At 52.4% G+C, this 17,785-nt stretch overlaps 1 protein-coding gene across 2 annotated transcripts in view; it reads right to left on the bottom strand.

Moving 5' to 3' along the window:
• The window catches only part of MGAT5B (alpha-1,6-mannosylglycoprotein 6-beta-N-acetylglucosaminyltransferase B), a 79,623-nt gene that overhangs the window by 9,882 nt on the left and 51,956 nt on the right, over positions 1 to 17,785 (bottom strand). For both annotated transcript variants that reach the window (XM_068151433.1, XM_068151434.1), the window contains exons 9-14: positions 9,533 to 9,664; positions 8,131 to 8,264; positions 7,044 to 7,174; positions 4,871 to 5,026; positions 3,275 to 3,421; positions 1,548 to 1,664 (exon numbers count right to left, since the gene is read on the bottom strand). In XM_068151433.1, coding sequence (XP_068007534.1) covers positions 1,548 to 1,664; positions 3,275 to 3,421; positions 4,871 to 5,026; positions 7,044 to 7,174; positions 8,131 to 8,264; positions 9,533 to 9,664 — 817 coding nt within the window. The remainder of the gene's footprint in view (positions 1 to 1,547; positions 1,665 to 3,274; positions 3,422 to 4,870; positions 5,027 to 7,043; positions 7,175 to 8,130; positions 8,265 to 9,532; positions 9,665 to 17,785) is intronic.

Genomic DNA, 17,785 nt, shown 5'->3' on the forward strand with positions numbered 1-17,785 from the left:
CAGCGGGTGAACGCCTGGTACCAGAGGCAGTGGCTGTGCACATCAGCTCCTCCTGCCCACTGCCAAATCCTTTCCTGAAGTTCTTTCTTCTGCTTTTATTTTGTGCCAGAGATTATCATTAAGCATGTCAATGACCTGGTGCCCCTTCAGTTGAAGCAGCAGCACAACACACCTGCTCAGGAGCCAGCAGAGCCCTTATCCCCCTCCTTAATTCTCCAGCAGATTTTTAAGTGTCTTAACAGCACAGCAGCACCAGGCTTCACTGCTTTTCTTTCTCCTTTCTGGAAAAACTGAAGATTGCCTTCTCTCTCCTGAAGTGGAGATCAGCAGCTCCCAGCTGCCTGCCCATGGCATTGCCTTTGCTTGGGGCCATCTCTCCAGCCCAGATGGTGGAGGGTCAAGCACTGACAGCTGGCCCAGCAGCAGGGATGCAATTATTTGCAAATGAATTTTAATCAAGATAGCAGAATGGATGAGCAAAACAACCCCTGGTTTATGTAAGTTGGCTTGGTTGGGTCTTTGCAAACTCCCAGAGCAAAACCAGCGTGAGGTGAGGAGCTGTGGCCATCACACCCAGGGTAAGGTGAGAGACCTGGGGCACACAGCTTGGCCACATCAGCTGAATGAAGTCCCCAGACTGTCACAGCCACATCAGCTGAATGAAGACTGTCATAGCCACCCCCCTCTGCAGCCTCTATGTGGGGAACAGCAAGGCTGACTCTTCTCTGGCCAGCATCCCCCTGTGCCCCCACCCACACCGTGATCCCTGAGACACAGTCTCGGTTCCACAGCCCATCGCTGTGCTCACCAGGGAAGGCTCATCCCCAGCAAAGCAAATTGCAGGCAAAAGGGAGATCAGCACTTTTCTCCCCTCCAGGAAAATTGACTTTAATAATTTGGACAACTTGAAAGGCTCCTGCCATGGGGCAGGAGGCGAATATGCATGAGGGAATGTTTCTGGGGCATGCTTAAAGGGAGTGCTGCCTTCTTGGGGGGGGGGGGATGTCTCCACATCCCCCTCCTCTTTGCATCCTTCATGCTTCACAGGGGCAATTCCTACTGATTTGCTCAATCAGAACGATAAGGATGAGCAGTGAAAAGGGGACTGGCAGGCAGAGAGGTTGGGAGCTCTCAAGGCACATGCAGGAAGATGGTCTCTGGGTTTATCGTTGCTTCACACCAGATCCCAGCACTGCTGCACATCTCCAGCAACATCAACCTCCTGCTCCCAGACCTCATCTCCCTTATCTCAGTTTCCTCTCACTCTAGCTTTGCCTGAAGGGTTCTCAGGGGATCCCTTAGTGCATGGCACTGCCCTGGGCAAACCCCTGAGGTGCCTGGTACCAAAGCAAGGCGACAGCAATGAGTCTCCTTGAAACTGCAGGAGGGGAGGATTTCTGCTGTAATTATAATTATAGAGGGAGCAAGGAAGGAAAAGCAATTAAGGCTCAAAAGGGAAAGCCAGGCATCAGCAACCACTGCTGCTCTCATCCCTGCAAAGCCAGCAGCAGGGAGATCATCCCCCCCACACCTCCTCAGAGCGCTACCTGGGTCCTCATGATGGTTTTGATAGCAGCTTCAAACTCCTCAGAGTTGTTGTAGTCAACAGTCCACACGTGTGGCTTCCCAATGAAGTCTTCAGCATATGGGTGTTGGGAGGACACCTAAAAACACAGCAGCTTGAGCTGGTTCCTGCAGCCCCTGCCAGAACACTGTCGCGGTCTGTCTGCTGTCTATCGCTCACAGTGACAGCAGAGAGGAGCAGCAGGCTCAGGCACGTTGGGGTTTAACCCACTGCACACAAAGGTGTGCTGGGAAAAGAAGAGGTCCTCTGACCCAAGCTGCCCCCTGACCTCAGGCTGATGCTTTCAAATTCCCACTGGGCTGGAATGCCCCATTCCCATCAACACCCAGACACCGCAGCCTTGAATATCTCCAGAGCAGAGGTGCAGCTGAACCTTGACCTGAGCCATTTGTGGGTCTGGAGTGACAAAAATAGATCAAAATAGTGAATATCTGTGAAGGAATCACATCTCTCAGGTTTGCCAGCTCCAGAAACAAGGCAAAGAGAAAAATCTATCACCCCCAAAGGCTGGGGCAGTCTGGCACTGAGAGAAAGCGATGATGGAAGCTGCATCACCCCTATGCCACAGGCAGCCTCACACACTGGTACTCCACAGCCACCCCACCTCTCACCAGGCAGTTTTGGTGGCTTTATCTCTTTTGTCTCAGCCCCTGAGATGTCTTTTCAACCCCACACTGCTGCAAGGCAGCCAGCTCTCCTCTCAGAAGGAAGGAGAGAGGATTCTCTTCCTGTGAGCAGAGGAGGTGTTTCGGGGGCACAGTGAGGTGTTGGAGAGGGGCCTGAAAACCTGCCAGCTGGAGGAGGAGAGCAGTGCACAGAGTCAGAGAATCGTTTCAGTTGGAAAAGATCATTAAGTCCAACCATCATAATCCATATTTAATTCTCCAGCTTCCTGTCCTTTCCCATTTTTTTTGCTGACAGATTGATCCCTCCTCCCCCTCCAGCATATAAACACCCTGGGGCAGTTCACAGCCCTCCTGGCTCTGAGCTGAAGCACAGCCACAGCACTCACCAGGGTGGGTGCTAATGCCTGCAGCTACTTAGGAGGGTGTGGGGGAATAGACATAGGGCTACAGAACAGCCCAGTGCCCCCCATCCTGTGGTGGGTGGCACCAAGCTGGGCTGCTGCAAGGCTGGGCCACATGGCCCCCAGCAAAGCCCTTCTCAGCAGGAGCAAGTGATGCACAGCATTATCCACTTTATTAATAATAAAAGAGGCAATTTTCTCAAGCCTTTAACTTTTAAAGAGTTCCTGCTTCACTTAGATTGAATTCCCAGTGGCAGGCAAGCCTGGGGTGGGGGGGTGGATTTCATATCTCTGCAAAACCACAGAGGTCCTGGTGCCCAGCTGGGTGTTCAGAAGGATGAACAGTGGAGCATCACCCCAGATTTGGCAGCAGGGTCTGGGGTGTGTGCGAATCTGGGCTGATAGGATGGGACCTGGGGCTCTGCAGGAGTTTCCTGCACCACCTCCTCCTCTGTGACCCAAACACATGGCAGCTCCCCTTGCATCCACGGGCTCTGGGTGGAGACGATGTGAGGATGGGAGTGGGGACCCCCATCAGCAGGTATCCACACTGCTGCCTTTAGAGGAAGCTTTGTGCCCCCCTCAGTTTAGAGGCTGACGTGGCCCCAAAGCCCAGGGTAAAAGGGGTGTCCCCCACCCAGCCCACCTGCAGCCAGCCTCACCTCTCTCGACGTGGGCTTCCCGCGGAAGAACTCATGGTTGAGGGAGCTGTGGGGGGGGTTGAAGCGGGCCTGCAGGAACACACAGCCGTTGGCGATGGCCTCCAGCGGGGCAGGACCCTCGTAGGGGAACCCAAAGCCAATGAAGAGCTGCAGGGGAGAAATCCATCTGCTAGCCAGCAAAGGTGGCCAAGCCCACGTTGTTTCATCAGGGAGGGAGTGGAAAGAATCATCATAGCGTCACAGACCCATCACAGACCCGTCCCATCGTTTTGGCTGGAAAAGCCCTCCAAGAGCACTGAGTCCAGCTATCGACATACCACCCCCATGGGCCATTAAACCACATCCCCAGAGGCCGTGCCTATGTTTCTTCTGGGCCCCTCAGTTCAAGAACGACCTCAGGGAACTGCTTGAAAGAGTCCAGCGCAGAGCCACAAAGAGGATGAAGGGAGAACATCTCCCTCCTGAGGAAAGGCTGAGGGACGTGGGGCTCCAGCTTGGAGGAGACTGAGGGGTGACCTCATGAATGTTTATAGCAGTGTGCAGGGCAGTGTCAGGAGGGCAGTGTCAGGAGGACAGAGCCAGGTTCTGTTCAGTGGTGTCCATTGATAGGATAAGGAGCAGTGGGTGCAAGCTGAATCATAGAATCGTTTCGGTTGGAAAAGTTCATTAAGATCACTGAGTCAAACCATTCTCTAACTCTGCTAAGTCTGGTGCTAAACTATGTCCCTCAGCACCACATCTCTGCCTCTTTTCAATGCCTCCAGGGATAGGGATTCAACCACCACCAAGTTGTGCCTGCCTTTTGCATAGCAGCTTGCTGACAGATGGGTTTGTGCAGGTGGAGAGGCATCTGGGTTAACGACTCCAGCCTCACTTCAAATGGCTCTGAAGCCACATCCCACCTGAGGCTGTTTAACCTGTCAGGTACAAAGGAGTCTGGACTGAAGAATGCTTCACTCTTAAAGCCAAGAAATCTTCCAAATAACCCTCTCCCAAACATCCCTTGCTGCTGCCTCACACCAAGTCTCTCAGGCAGCTCCATGTGGGTCAACATCTCAGAGCTTAAATATGCTAGCTCCAAATTCTGTGCAAGGCAACAGGGGCTTCAGGAGCTGCAAACTTCCCCAGGGTAGCTATGACCATCACACTGGCCCTGTGTGGAGAAACCACTGGTTTGCCCAAGCCACTTGTGCTGGAGAACCAGCAGCATTTCCCCCGGGGAGCAGCTGAAGGTGGCTGGGATGTGCCTGCCCCTCGCACAGCGGCTCCGAGAACCCTGGTTATTTTTATCATGGCCATGAATGGGGGGAAGCCTGCCCTGCCTGGCAGTAAATGAATTAATCAGGAAACTTTGTGCTCCACCTGCAGACAGCCTGCGAGTAGAAACCCATCAGACACATCTTGATTTGAGATGATGTGCTCTGCTCGGCTCCCAGTTAATTAGCCCTGCTGGTAGTGCCTGGGAGCGCGGGAGGAGCATCATGACAACAGCCTCTCCTCTCCCCCCACCTCCTCCTCTAATTAGATTTTCTTTCTCAAGGCAACTGAGATCTCACTGCTGGCTGGTTGACAGGGCAAGGGGTGCCAAGGACTCACCTTTGCCTTCCTCAGCAGCTGCTGGAACTCGTGCTGTGGCAGCAGCCCGTGGTTCTTCACGAACGCTGGCACCTCGGGCGGCCGCTGTGTCTCATAATAAACTGTGCCGTGGATCTCCATGTACTTGTTGAGGATGGCCAGGAACTTCTCCTTGCCCTGGGAAGGAAGACAGAGCTGTGAACCACACCAGAAGGTGGGGTGGACCCCTCCATGGTTATAGAGAGAGATTTTTATAGGAGGAGACTGGGGGTTGGGCTAGATGACCTCCAACCCCTACTGTTCTGTGGTTCTGTGATTTACCTCTCAAACCACTGTCCTGGTGCACCTGCAATGCTTCAGCCCAACCTGCAGCAGTGTGAAACCTGGAACCCTCTCTCCACATCCCTCAGACGTGTCCTAGACCAGGCTCACAGGGAGCCCAGACAGCTATGAGATCCATCACCTAGACCATGGGCACCTCAAGCTTCTGCATTCCCTGCCACCTCCATGGGCAGCTTCCACTCTGGAGCTGCTGAATTCAGGGTTTCAGGGGATTGAGGAAGAATTTTGCAGAGCCCAGAGCTTGCTAACAGTCTCTCATTCCAAGTGACAAGCCTCCAGGATTTCCTCACTCAGATTTAATCCTGTTTTACTACCAGGGGGTCATCAGCTTTCCACTTTTGGAGGCTTTCCTCCTTTTACTCTCCAAAGCAGCTTTCTATTTTAACAGTTTTGCTATCATGGATTTTTTTTTTTAGCTTGGAGAAATCACTCAGGGGCATCCTTTGGATGCTGCATCCTCAGTCTGTGCCAGAGCTGCAATGAGGCCCTGAGAGAGCAGAGACTGGGAAAGACTGAGGAGGGATAGAGACTAGAATAGAATAGAATAGGCCAAACCAGGTTGGAAGATACCTTCAAGATCATTGCATCCAACCCATCATCCAACGCCACCTAAGCAACTAAACCATGGCACTAAGCACCCCATCAAGTCCCCTCCTAAACACCTCCAATGATGGGGACTCCACCACCTCCCTGGGCAGCACATTCCAATGGCCAATCACTCCCTTTCTGGGAAAAACTTCTTCCTAACATCCAGCCTGAGCCTCCCCAGGCACAGCTTGAGACTGTGTCCTCTTGTTCTGGTGCTGCTTGCCTGAGAGAAGAGACCAACCCCCACCTGGCTACAACCTCCCTACAGGGAGTTGTAGAGGGCAAGAAGGTCTCCCCTGAGCCTCCTCTTCTCCAGGCTAATCAACCCCAGCTCCCTCAGCTCGTGGGTTCCAGCTTGTGCCCATTACCCTTTATCCTGCTGCTGGGCACCACTGCAAAGAGCCTGGCCCCATCCTCTTGCCCCTCACCCTTTAGCTCTTGCTAAACAGCCCCAGGTCTCCCAGTCTTTCATCCTCACAGAGATGCTCCAGTCCCCTCAGCATCTTCAGAGCCTCCACTGGCCTCTCTCCAGTAGTTCCCTGTCTCTCTTAAGCTGTGCCCACAATGAGGTGAAGCCAACTCCAACAAAACCTTTTCTCTCATAAGATGCACCCAGTAAAGCCCAGCAGCAGCTGGTGTGGTACAGTACCTGCAACTGGAACAGCCCCAGGCAGCACACAAAGGGGGAAAAAAGTAGAATTAAAGCAAGAGACAGAGAGAGTCAGCTCCTCTTTCTTAGGCCCTGGAAGGAAAAGCATCTGGCTAGCTTGGGATGAGACAGGGGGGAGCACACACAGCCCCTTGCTGCTGTAACAAATGCAGGAGGTATGTTTTGGAGGTTTGAGGGTACTGCCCACCCTTCTCCCCCTGGCATTCCAGGTGTGGGCAGCAGGACAGCACAACTGCCTTTCCCAGGGTACTTGAAAGCAGAGACACACCCCGCCCCCCCAGCATGGCAGAGGGGAATTCCCTAACAGCAATGACTGTAATTAACAGCATAAAGTCATTGATAGGAAATCCTCAGCCTAGGCAGCCTGGTGGGGGCAAGCATCACCCACAGCCAAGAGCTGGGGATGGGGTCTCACCAGCCTCTGCTCTTTGCTTGGTGGTGCTGGACCTTCACATCACCTCAGCTTCCCCTCTCGGAATGGGACAAAGATGCTTCTCTACAGAGCTTCATAAGCTCAGGATAAGAACCAGAGGCTGCTGCAACCTTGGAGCTGTGCCTGTGGCTGTCCCTCCCCACAGTGCTCAGGACACCTACCTTCCAGATGCTGGCCTCCTTCCCATACACCACTGCCATGCTGCTCACTTTGTTGGACTTGATGAGTTGCCTCTCGGTCTTGTTGAGCTCCTCCGACACAAAGCCCATGAAGGAGTTGTCAGGGGTGTGAGCTGGGGGCACACCAAGGGCAGAAGGCTCATGATGTGGTTGGACAAATGCTTACTAGAACTTCATCAGGACTGGAGGTCCAGCTCCACTGCAGCACAGAGGCTGAGATGAGCCTGGCTGGAGCTTGCAGGAAAACCACCATGAACCTCCACCCAAGCAGCTCATAAAGCACAGGAAATTGCTTGAGCAACTCTAAAGACTAAGGAAATGTTGAGGCAGCCAAAGGGGCTTTGTCCAGCCAGGAAAAAGCAACATTTGAGTCATGCAATGAGTCCCAGGCTCCTTTCAGACAAGCACATCTCATTTCCATGGCACAGACAAAGCCCAATCACTGCCCCTCACGTTTAGAGCCCCAGCTGAAACCAAACCAGGGATTTGCAACCAAAACTGCCTGGCACTTCCCCTCCCAGCACCTGGAAGCTCCTGGTTGTGCCGGGTGTTTGGCCCTGGCTGTGCTGGAGCCAGCACCCCAGCCCGAGGGAAGGTGCCAGCTCTCTCTTCTCACAGCATTTACAGAATACAGAATTAACCAGGTTGGAAAAGACCTTCAAGATCATCGAGTCCAACCTATCACCCAACGCCATCTAATCAACTAAACAATGGCACTAATTGCCTCATCCAGGTTCTTTTTAAACACTTCCAGCTATGGTGACTCCACCACCTCCCTGGGCAGCACATTCCCATGGCCAATCTCTCTTTCTGGGAAGAACTTCTTCCTAACATCCAGCCTAGACCTCCCCTGGCACAGCCTGAGACCGTGTCCTCTTGTCTTGTTCTACAGCGCAAGACAGCCCAGAAGATCTGGGAGCTCCTTGCAGGCAGGGGGAAGCACAAGCAGAGCCAGGGAGGAGAGGACGGCACTGCCGGTGCATCACCTCCTGGAGCAGGTGAGGTCTGCTTGTGAGGTGGCTGCGAGTCCCCAGAGCTGCCCCAGGGTGCTGCTTCTGCCCTCACTTACGGAACATGGTCATGAACTGCGTGGGCTGCAGGTTCCAGTAGCCCCAGTTGGTGCGGTAGCCGCGCAGGGTGGCGTACTCCTCGTGGTTGTAGGCCGGCTCCGTCCCAAAGGTGTCGATCACCCGCACCCGGCACCTGGCACACACCGCACAACCCCAGGTGAGCCCCGCTGCCAGCGACGGCTGGGCTCCCCAGGCAGCTCCTCACAGGGTGTTAGGGGTTGGAAGGGACCTCACTGAGTCCAACCCCCCTGCCAGAGCAGGGCCATAGAATCCAGCACAGGTCACACAGGAACACATCCAGATGGGTCTGGAAAGTCTCCAGAGAAGGAGACTCCACAACCTCTCTGGGCAGTGCTCTGTGACCCTCACAGTGACAAAGTTCCTCCTCAGGTAGAGGTGGAACCTCCTGTGCTGTAGTTTCTATCCATTGCCCCTTGTCCTATCCCAGGGTGCAATTGAGCAGAGCCTGTCCCCTCCTTCTTGATCCCCAGCCTTCAGGTATTTCTACACGTTTATGAAATCCCCTCTCAGTCTTCTCTCCTCCAGACTAAAGAGCCCCAGGTCATCCCTTAGGTGCTCCCCTGAGCAGAGGGTGCAGGAATGTCCTGAGCAGCCCTTTCCACTCCACTGCTCCCTCCTGTAACCAGCAGCTTCCCCTTGCAAGGCTTTCATCTCCCTGACGGTTACCAGAGTGATGCATGCCCTGAAGACCTGTTAATGTTTTCCCCAATATCCTGGGAATGCTGAGGCAGGCATTAGCAGCACAAAAGGGGCGAGGAGAGAAGCATCGAGCAAGGGGAAGAGCAGAACAAGCAGAATGTGAGAGCAAATGCATTTATAATAAAAGCAATAACCCCGCTTGTCATTTTTCTCTCTAACAAAATTGTGGAGGATAGTGGAAGAGATGGGAGAAAAACATAATAAATAGCAGGACTATCAGCACTAAATTAAATTGCATATTTCCCTGGCTGGTGATGTACCAGGGGACAATGACATTCGTCTGGGTGCTGAAGGAGCCAGAGATAGAGCCTCTTGCAAACACAAAAGGTTCAGCGCTGCGGTGTGGTCACCGCTGCCTGCAGGCATGGTGCTTGGAACAACACACACACACCCCCCACGGGCACATGCAGGGTGGTTGTTTGGGTTCCCTCCACCCCCAATTGAGTCTCTTCTGATGAGGTTTCATCTTAAACACATGAAGCTCCAGAGCGAGCAGGTCACCTCACGCCGTGGTAGCAGTATAGGCAGCAGCAAGGCATCAGCTGGCAGAACCAAAACCCAAAGGTGGAGCCCAAGGGTCTGACTCCTGGGATGTGGGATCCGTCCTTCAGGATCCTCAGCATTAGTCTTTGCTTGCTAATTAATGAACTGGAGAGTAAGAGAGGGAGTGGCTTTGCTTACCTGTATTTCTTGAAGGAGAGCCCCATGTGCTGCTTCATCTGCTGGAGGCCATGGTAGTCAGTGTAGATCAGGTCAAAAGGCAAAGGACTGGTCAAAGGGCAGTTCCCTCGTCCTGGTGGCACCCCTAGGTGACTGGGGAGAAGCAGGAGGAACTGATTAGCTCCCATCACCACCAAAGCTCTGCAACACTCCTTTCTCTGCCCAGGGGTTAATAGGTGCCAGCAACCAGCTTCCCCAGCTGATGGAGGGGAAGGAGGATCATCCTCCTCTCCCCAGCCTTTATTTCTTGGGCAAAAAAATCTGAGGATCTGGGGAGTCTTGGTGTCTCCCCATCTGTGCACTTGTTCCAGCTGAGCCTCTTTTCCCCCATGGATGAAGAGGCTTTTGCAGAGCCTCGTAGCTGTGGTGCTGAGGGACATGGCTCAGTGGTGATCTGACAGCGCTGGGTTAATGGTAGGAGATCTTATAAGTGTCTTCCAGACAGAATGATTCTGTGATTCCTAGCCAGGGCTCACCAGCACCTGTTACAACACTTGCACTCCTCTGGCCCTCTCTTGTCAGAGACACCACATTTTGTTTGCTTTCACTGCCACCTCACCAGTGACAGACTTGTAAAGCCACTTCTTTCCCTTCCTTTGTGCCTGCAAGGCTCCCAGCTTAGCCTGACTATGCTCCCAGCCCCAGATCTCTCCGAGCAGACACCACACACCATCTCTCTTACTCCAGGCTGCAAAGGTAGCCACCGCATCCCAGAGCACCCTTAGCTTCTCCTTGACTCTAGGGGCACTTAGATCATTATTTGTCTTATTCAGAAAGACGGGGAGGGACTCTTTGTTAGAGGGGTAGTGAGAAGACAAGGGTTACAGTTTTAAACTGGCAAAGAAAAAGAAAGGTAGATGTACATTAGACAGTAGGAAGAAATTCTTCACTGTGAGGGTTGCACTTGGTTTGGTGGTTTTGAGGTGTTAGGTATTAGGTAATAGGTTGGTCTTGATGATCTCTGAGGTTTTTTCCAACCTGGTTGAGTCTGTGACTCTACAATAACTTCTCTACTGTGAGGGTGACAGCACTGGAGCAGGTTGCCCAGGGAGGTTGTGGATGCTCTATCCCTGGAAGAATTCAAGGCCAGGTTTGGGGGCTTTGAGCAGCACTGGTGTAGTGGAAGATGTCCCTGCCCACAGCAGTGGGGTTGAAACTAGATGATCTTTAAGATCCTTCCAACCCAGTTTGTGATTCTCTGATTTATGAAGCAGTTCAATAAATCCAGGGCAGCTGGACCTGGGGTCTCACTCAGTGCGTTTTCAGCCAGCTCCTTACGACAGCCATGCTCAGGCCCCTTGCCCTTCCTCTGGTGGATAAAATGCAGCATGAAACCCCAGCTAAAGAGCTTGCAGGTGGTGTAGTTTATCAGGGCCATCAGTTACCTTGCTGCCAGGGTGATATGTGATTAATCTGGCATGGTACAAGGCTGGCAAACCTGCGGCACGTCTCCTTCCATTTTCAATTACCTCTGTGCACTGATGAATCCCTCTCTCCAAAGCTGTTCCACTAAGTGTACGACTGATGTCAGCCTGACAGCCCATCTGCTTGTCTGGACCATGTTTCCTCCTCCTCAGACACACAAAAAAAAAGCTGTGACACCTTCCAGCTTCAGCAGGTTTCTCCAAAGTCCTTGTTCCATGTACTTGTGATTGCCGAGTGCCAGTGTGGTGGGTTGAAACCACCACAGCCAGCTTGCTCAGCAATACAACAGATCAGTCCTTCAGCTTTGGTGTTCTTGTGCTTTGCCCCACTTCAAGACAATGATTCCTCACCCTCATAACCCCACTCATACCCAAAGAACAACAGCAAACCCCTCGTGGGCACCCAAAATGTTGAGCTGATTTGTTCTGCCCAGCTCTGCCCCACTCCCACCACGCAGCTGCCCTGGTTTGTTCTTGGTCCTTCCCACAGAGCTGTGGAATTCCTGCTTTATTCTGTGAGGCTGTGCTCAGGCAGTGTGAAACCTCACCCTTAGCCCCTGCCTGCCAAGACAGTTTTCTTCTCTCCCAGCAACTATTTGGAGATGGGAACTTACCCCAGGCCTCCTTGTCAGTATTTTCCCTTTTCTTTGGAATAAAAGGTCCAGACAGGATTTACATTCCCAGGTTTTTAAGTTTCCCTCTGTGTGACCTCTCTTGCTGGTTCTCCTAATTTCTCTGCATTTCCCTTTCTGAACCTGAGATTCCACTTTCCAGCCCTACCTAGATTTTACCTGTGGCTCAGGTGCATCTTGAATGGACACACAGTCCAAGAGTCTGTGCTCTGAGGAGCACTTCCATGAGGTCCTCATCCCTTCCCCACACCTATGACTGTGCACAGTATTTCATCTATCAATCCCATGGCTCCTTGCAGAGGAAATCAATGGCTCTCCCACCCATGGAACAGTCAAGTGATAAAGTTACCAGCAGCATTTCCTTTTCAACCTCTCACCAGTCTTCAGTATCAGAAAACATCACACAGAATCATAGAACACACTGATTGGAAGGGATCTCCAGACATCACCTAGACCAACCCCTCTGCAGTAAGCAGGGACATCCCCAACTAGAGCTGGTTTCTCAGAGTCCCAAACTACCTGACCTTGGATGCCTCCAGGGGTGGCCCCTCCACCACCTCCCTGGGCAACCTGTTCCAGGGTTCCACCACCCTCATAGTAAAGAGCTGCTTCCTAATGTTCCAATCTACATCTGCCCTTCTCTAGTTTAAACCCATTGCCCCTTGTCCTAGTGCTACAAGCCCTTGTAAAAAGTCCCTTCCCAGCTTTCTCACAGGTTCCCTTTTGTAGCCAGTGACTTTTGTTGGCTATTTTATATATATATGATAGAGGGGCTCTTGGCTTGCTCCTGGCCATATCTTCCTCTCTTGGTACTGCCTGCAAGCCCTTAAACATCAGACACTGTCAAGGAACTTGGCCAGCAGCTGTGTCTTAAACCAGGACAGTCACAAAGGTTCCTACTTCCAGCCTCATCCCAACCTGAAACCTGCTAAGGGCCATCCCACGATCCTGCCCAAGGCTTTAGAGAGGGAGCAAACATGGAACCACCTCGTTTGTCAGAGCCAGGAAAGCTACAGAATTTCAGTGTAAGGCAAAGAGCTGTGCTTGCAGCTGCCTCATTGCTCTTGTCAGAAGGAATATAAGCATCAGCTGAGGGCAGCCTGGCTGGGTTAGCCACGGGGGAAACAGGGCACAGTTTTAGCACCTTTTGGAGCCATTTTCCATGACACAGCTGATTGGGAAGATGGCAGGGATAGGAAGGCTCTCACCTCCAACAGCCACCTCACCACCATAAGAAGCAGGGAAAGGAAGAGACTCATCCCTCCCAGGGAGGCCAAAGGGGAATTGTTAAGCCAGTAAAAACGCCAGGGTTTTATGGAGGTAACAGTAAAGATCACATTTTTCTCACATCTGAGCTGCCTCAGTCCTCAGCCACCAGCCAAACGGCAAAGCTGATTTACACCAACCTGGAGCTGCAGTGGAGCATCTCAGCTGGTCCATAAACCTTGTATTTAACTAAAAAACCCCAGACCATGACACTTCTCCTGCAGCACCACCCCACACCCCCCCTCCTTGAGCTGCTGCACAGCACCCAAGCTGCTGCATCATGAAATCATCCCTGATTTTCAAAAGCCCTAAGCAAGCTTGACAAGGGGCTGGGGGGGATGGCAATTAGTGCATCTCACACTGAAACCTCCAAAGAACTTTTTCATGGTTGGGTAGAGCAGGTCTGCCTCCCTCAGCCCCTCCTCATCACCTGGATCAGCTGCATGCCCCCTCTCTGGTTCCATTTATGCTCTCAGCACCAAGGCTGGGAGGCAGGAATAGGTTTTTAATAATAATAATAAACCAGGTTGGAAGAGACCTTCAAGATCATTGTGTCCAACCCATCAACCAATCCAACCCACCTAAACAACTAACCCATGGCACCAAGCACCCCATCAAGTCTCCTCCTGAACACCTCCAATGATGGTGACTCTACCACCTCCTCGGGCAGCCCATTCCAATGGGTCTTAGGTTGGACTTGATGACTTTAGAGCTCTTTTCCAACCAAAATAATTCATAGAATCAATAAGGTTGGAAAAGGCCTCAAGGATCATCAAGTCCAACCTGTCACCCAAGACCTCATGACTGCTAAACCATGGCACCAAGTGCCACATCCAATCCCCTCTTGAACACCTCCTGGGATGGTGACTCCACCACTTCCCTGGGCAGCACATTCCAAGGGCTGACAGCTCTCTCTGGGAAGAGCTTTCTCCTCACCTCCAGCCTAAACTTCCCCTGGCACAGCTTGAGACTGTGTCCTCTTGTTCTGGTGCTGGTTGCCTTGATTCTAAAAGCAGGAGAGCAGTGTCTTTGAGGCAGAGCATCCCCTTTCATTTCCCCACCCTTTTATCCTTCCTTACCACTTTCCAACCACTGATTTTAATATTCCAATCATGCAAAGCCAAGCTGCACCTCTGAGGTGGGGAGCTGGGGGTGGGGGGAGGGTGGATTGATTTTTCCCCCCCGCCCTCCATTCCTCCTTATTTAAACATTCTTTATTCAAGCTTTCATCACTTGCCAGTTAAGTCAACTAATTTTCTCCTAAACCCAATTTCACTCATGGTTGGAGTGAAATTTCCCTGATTTTTCCTTGTGCCATGTACTATTAATGGCGCTTGAAATTATGCAGATAAGATTGATGAGTGCGAAAGCCTCCTCCTCAGCCAGCCCAGCCAACAGATTTGTCTTGGGAAACTGCATGATCCAAGCTCCTGGAGAAACCTCCTCCCAGCCCAGCCCAGCCCAGCTCAGCTCAGCACCTCTGAAGCCTCAGCAGGTGACCCCGCTGGCTTGTCCCATCTTGACAGCCAGGATTAGTGCATCAGCTCAGCCGACTGGAAGCAATCACTGAACGATAGGGGTTGGAAGGGACCTCTAGAGATCACCCAGTCCAACCCTCCTGCCAAAGCAGGATCACCTAGGGCTGGTCACACAGGAACACAGCCAGGTGGGTTTTGAAAGCCTCCAGGGAATGAGACTCCACAACCTCTCTGGGCAGCCTGCTCCAGTGCTGAGTCACCCTCACAGCAAAGAAGATGGAATGGAATGGAATGGAATGGAATGGAATGGAATGGAATGGAATGGAATGGAATGGAATGGAATGGAAGAGACCTTCAAGATCATCAAGTCCAACCTATCATCCAACACCACCTAATCAACTAAACCATGGCACCAAGCACCCCACCCACTCTCTTCCTTGTAGAGTCACAGAATCAACCAGGTTGGAAAAGACCTCAGAGATCACCAAGTCCAACCTATTGCCTAATACCTAACACCTCCTGACAACTAAACCATGGCTCCACGTGCCACATCCAATCCTTTTTTGAACACCTCCACAGACAGAGACTCCACCACCTCCCTGGGCAGCACATTCCAATGGCCAATTACTCTTTCTGTGAAAAACTTTCTCCTCACCTCCAGCCTAAACGTCCCCTGGGGCAGCTTGAAACTGTGTCCTCCTCTTCTGCCACTGGTTGCCTGGGAGAAGAGACCAACCCCCACCTGGCTACAACCTCCTTTCAGGGAGTTGTAGAGAGCAACAAGGTCTCCCCTGAACCTCCTCTTCTCCAGGCTAAACAACTCCATATGTTGAGGTGCCAATTCCTGTCTTCCAGCCTACACCCATTGTTCCTTGTCCTATTATTGGGCACCACTGAAAACATATTGTCACCTTCACCTTGACACCCACTCCTCAGAAAGAAGGGAGCACAGCCACTGCTCTACCAGTGAAGACAGAGGGGTTGAGTGCAGCCATGCATGGCAGGAAGAGCCAGGGGCTTGCAGGGCAACTATGTCCTGCAGCCACATGGCCACCAGCCCTGCAGAGAGCATCCTCAGGGGACAGGGTGTACAAGGGAGCCTCTCCCATTCCCAGCTCTAGCCAGGTGTCAGGGGACACAGGTGATGCTGTGCTGTCACAGCAGGGGACTAATGCTGCTCAGATCCAGCATCAGGACCCTGCCCCAGACCCCTGCACGTCAGCCCTGGGCTCCTCTTTGGCAGAGAGCAGCTGAAGCAGCTTCACTCCAAGCGGATGCAAGCACTGAGCTTGCCTCTCTGCCAGCTGCTTCCACCAGCTGTGCCCACTCCAGAATAAATCTACAGCAGCTTCTTGTGTCCTGTGATGTTCCCCTCATGGGTTCTTTAATCAAGCAGGGGCCGCCTTCCCTTCCTGGCTCTCTGCAATCAGCTGACTGTGAGGTTATCTTTACAGCCTGCTGACCTATTTTCTAATTAACCCAACCTTCCCTTCCATGTTACCACTCCTGGGGCTGGAATGTCCAGCACTAAATGGATCTCGTGGGCATCTGCTGGCAGGCGGGGTCAATGGTCTATATTGTATTTAATTGCATCATCTCTGCCCACATCTGCTGCCATCAGCAAGGCAGGCTGCAGCTGGGGAAATGGAGGAGAGCTTTTGGCCAGTCCTCCTCCACCACCTCCAAGCGCCCAGCAAGCATGGGGCCATTATCCAGGGGATGAAAGGTGCAGAGGCTGAGTCCAGGTGGCTCCTGGTAGGTGTGTGATGAGCCCATCATGGACAATTTCAAGCACAAATTAGAGCCCAGGAGAGGAACGCCTCATTGCCTGGCATCTTCTGCCAGCTCTTCCTCCTGCTAGAAGGGAGAGGATGACCTCAAAAGCAAGGTTTATCAAGCAACTGCAAGATGCTTTTTAAGCCACCTGCATAGGCCTTACTTTTGCAACACTTTTGCATCTGGGCTGCTTCTCTGACCCCTCACTGATCCCAGGTGGCACAAGCCTACCTCCTGGGGGGTGAGGTTCAGCAGTCTGCTTATTTGCTTCCAAGGTTCTAAAAAAGCTCTCTCTTCCCATCAGGGCAGGACACAGCACTTGCTGGAAACCTTTACAGCATCTCCCCACAGGATAGCTGAAGACTTTGCTGCTGGTCTGAGTAGAAGCAGCTCCAGAAGTTCCAGGAAAGGCTCTGCCAGGAGATCCCCTCTGCCAGGAGACCCCCTGGAAGATATTTCTTCTGGGCTGTAAAGATAAGGAATGAAGATGCTGGATGCTTTGCATCTTGCAAGGGGATTGAAAGCCTCCAGAGGTGGGAAGCCAACAGTCCTGTGGAGCTGGAGGTTGGGTATAATCCAGGCACTCCATCTTGGACCATCTCTAGGTGTGGTGGCACCTCCATCCCCTCCAACCTCTCTAGCCCAGTGGGGCTCTAAGTCCCTGCAGGGAGGATCAACCCTTCCCACCCAGCAAGTGCAACCTCATCTCACCTACATGACAAAGCAGAGGTTTCTAGGATGGCAAAGGTGGCAGTGAGCAGTTTGTCACCTGGCTACAAAACAAATAATGCTTCTCAAAGGGGAGAAATCTAACAGCTCAGTGAGTCCTGCTAATTCGTGAACCTTCCTCTCCTACAAAATAAAGCCCTAAAAGGTGGGAGTAACCTCTTCCCACTCCTCCTCACCACAGCAGGACAGCTCATCCCTTCTCCTCCTGGAGCTGCCCCCAGCAAAGCTCCAAGCCGCCTCCACGGAGAGGAAGCTGCTGCAATTAAAGGGAGCAGCTTTTGTCCTCTCATCTCATTGTACCCAGCTTTTAATTATGGAGCTACACAGCTGCAACTCTGCAGGCAGCAGTACCAGGCTGAGGAGAGGAGGAGGAGCAGGAGAGGTGATGGGACCCACCAGCCTCTGGTGAGAGCAGAGTCAGACCCTAGGGACGCACAGGAAGGTGCCAGAGCAAATAGCTCTTTCTGCTCAGAAATTCCTCAAACAGTGAAGAAACTTCCCAGTCCAGGGAAATAACTCCCTGGGCTCCTGCAGGGAGCAGTAGCAGCTGAGCACTCACATGGTCACAGTGCCTGGACAGACCCATGGACAGACAGCTGTCTCCTGCTGTCCCAAGTGCTCCAGCAGCTCAGAATGAAGGGACAACCAACTCCTCACAGGTGCCACTCCAGCAAAGCCAGTGTCTGCCCACTGACACCCCAGTCCCCTGTCTAACCCATCACCTAAGACATGTCTGCTGGAAATGTGCCCCAGACTGGAGAGTCCAGTAAAGCTCAGACACACAGTGGTGTGACCAGTGTCTGTGTAACCTCTTGGTTCAGCCCTCACCACCTCTGCCTCTGCAGGGGCTTGCAATGATCCAATACCCACAACTGTTGGCACCCTCATCAGCTCCCACCAGGATCTGTG

Source organism: Melanerpes formicivorus, unplaced genomic scaffold, assembly GCF_026170545.1.
Source record: "Melanerpes formicivorus ecotype bairdi unplaced genomic scaffold, bMelFor1.0.p_v2 SCAF_21, whole genome shotgun sequence".
NCBI lineage: Eukaryota > Metazoa > Chordata > Aves > Piciformes > Picidae > Melanerpes > Melanerpes formicivorus.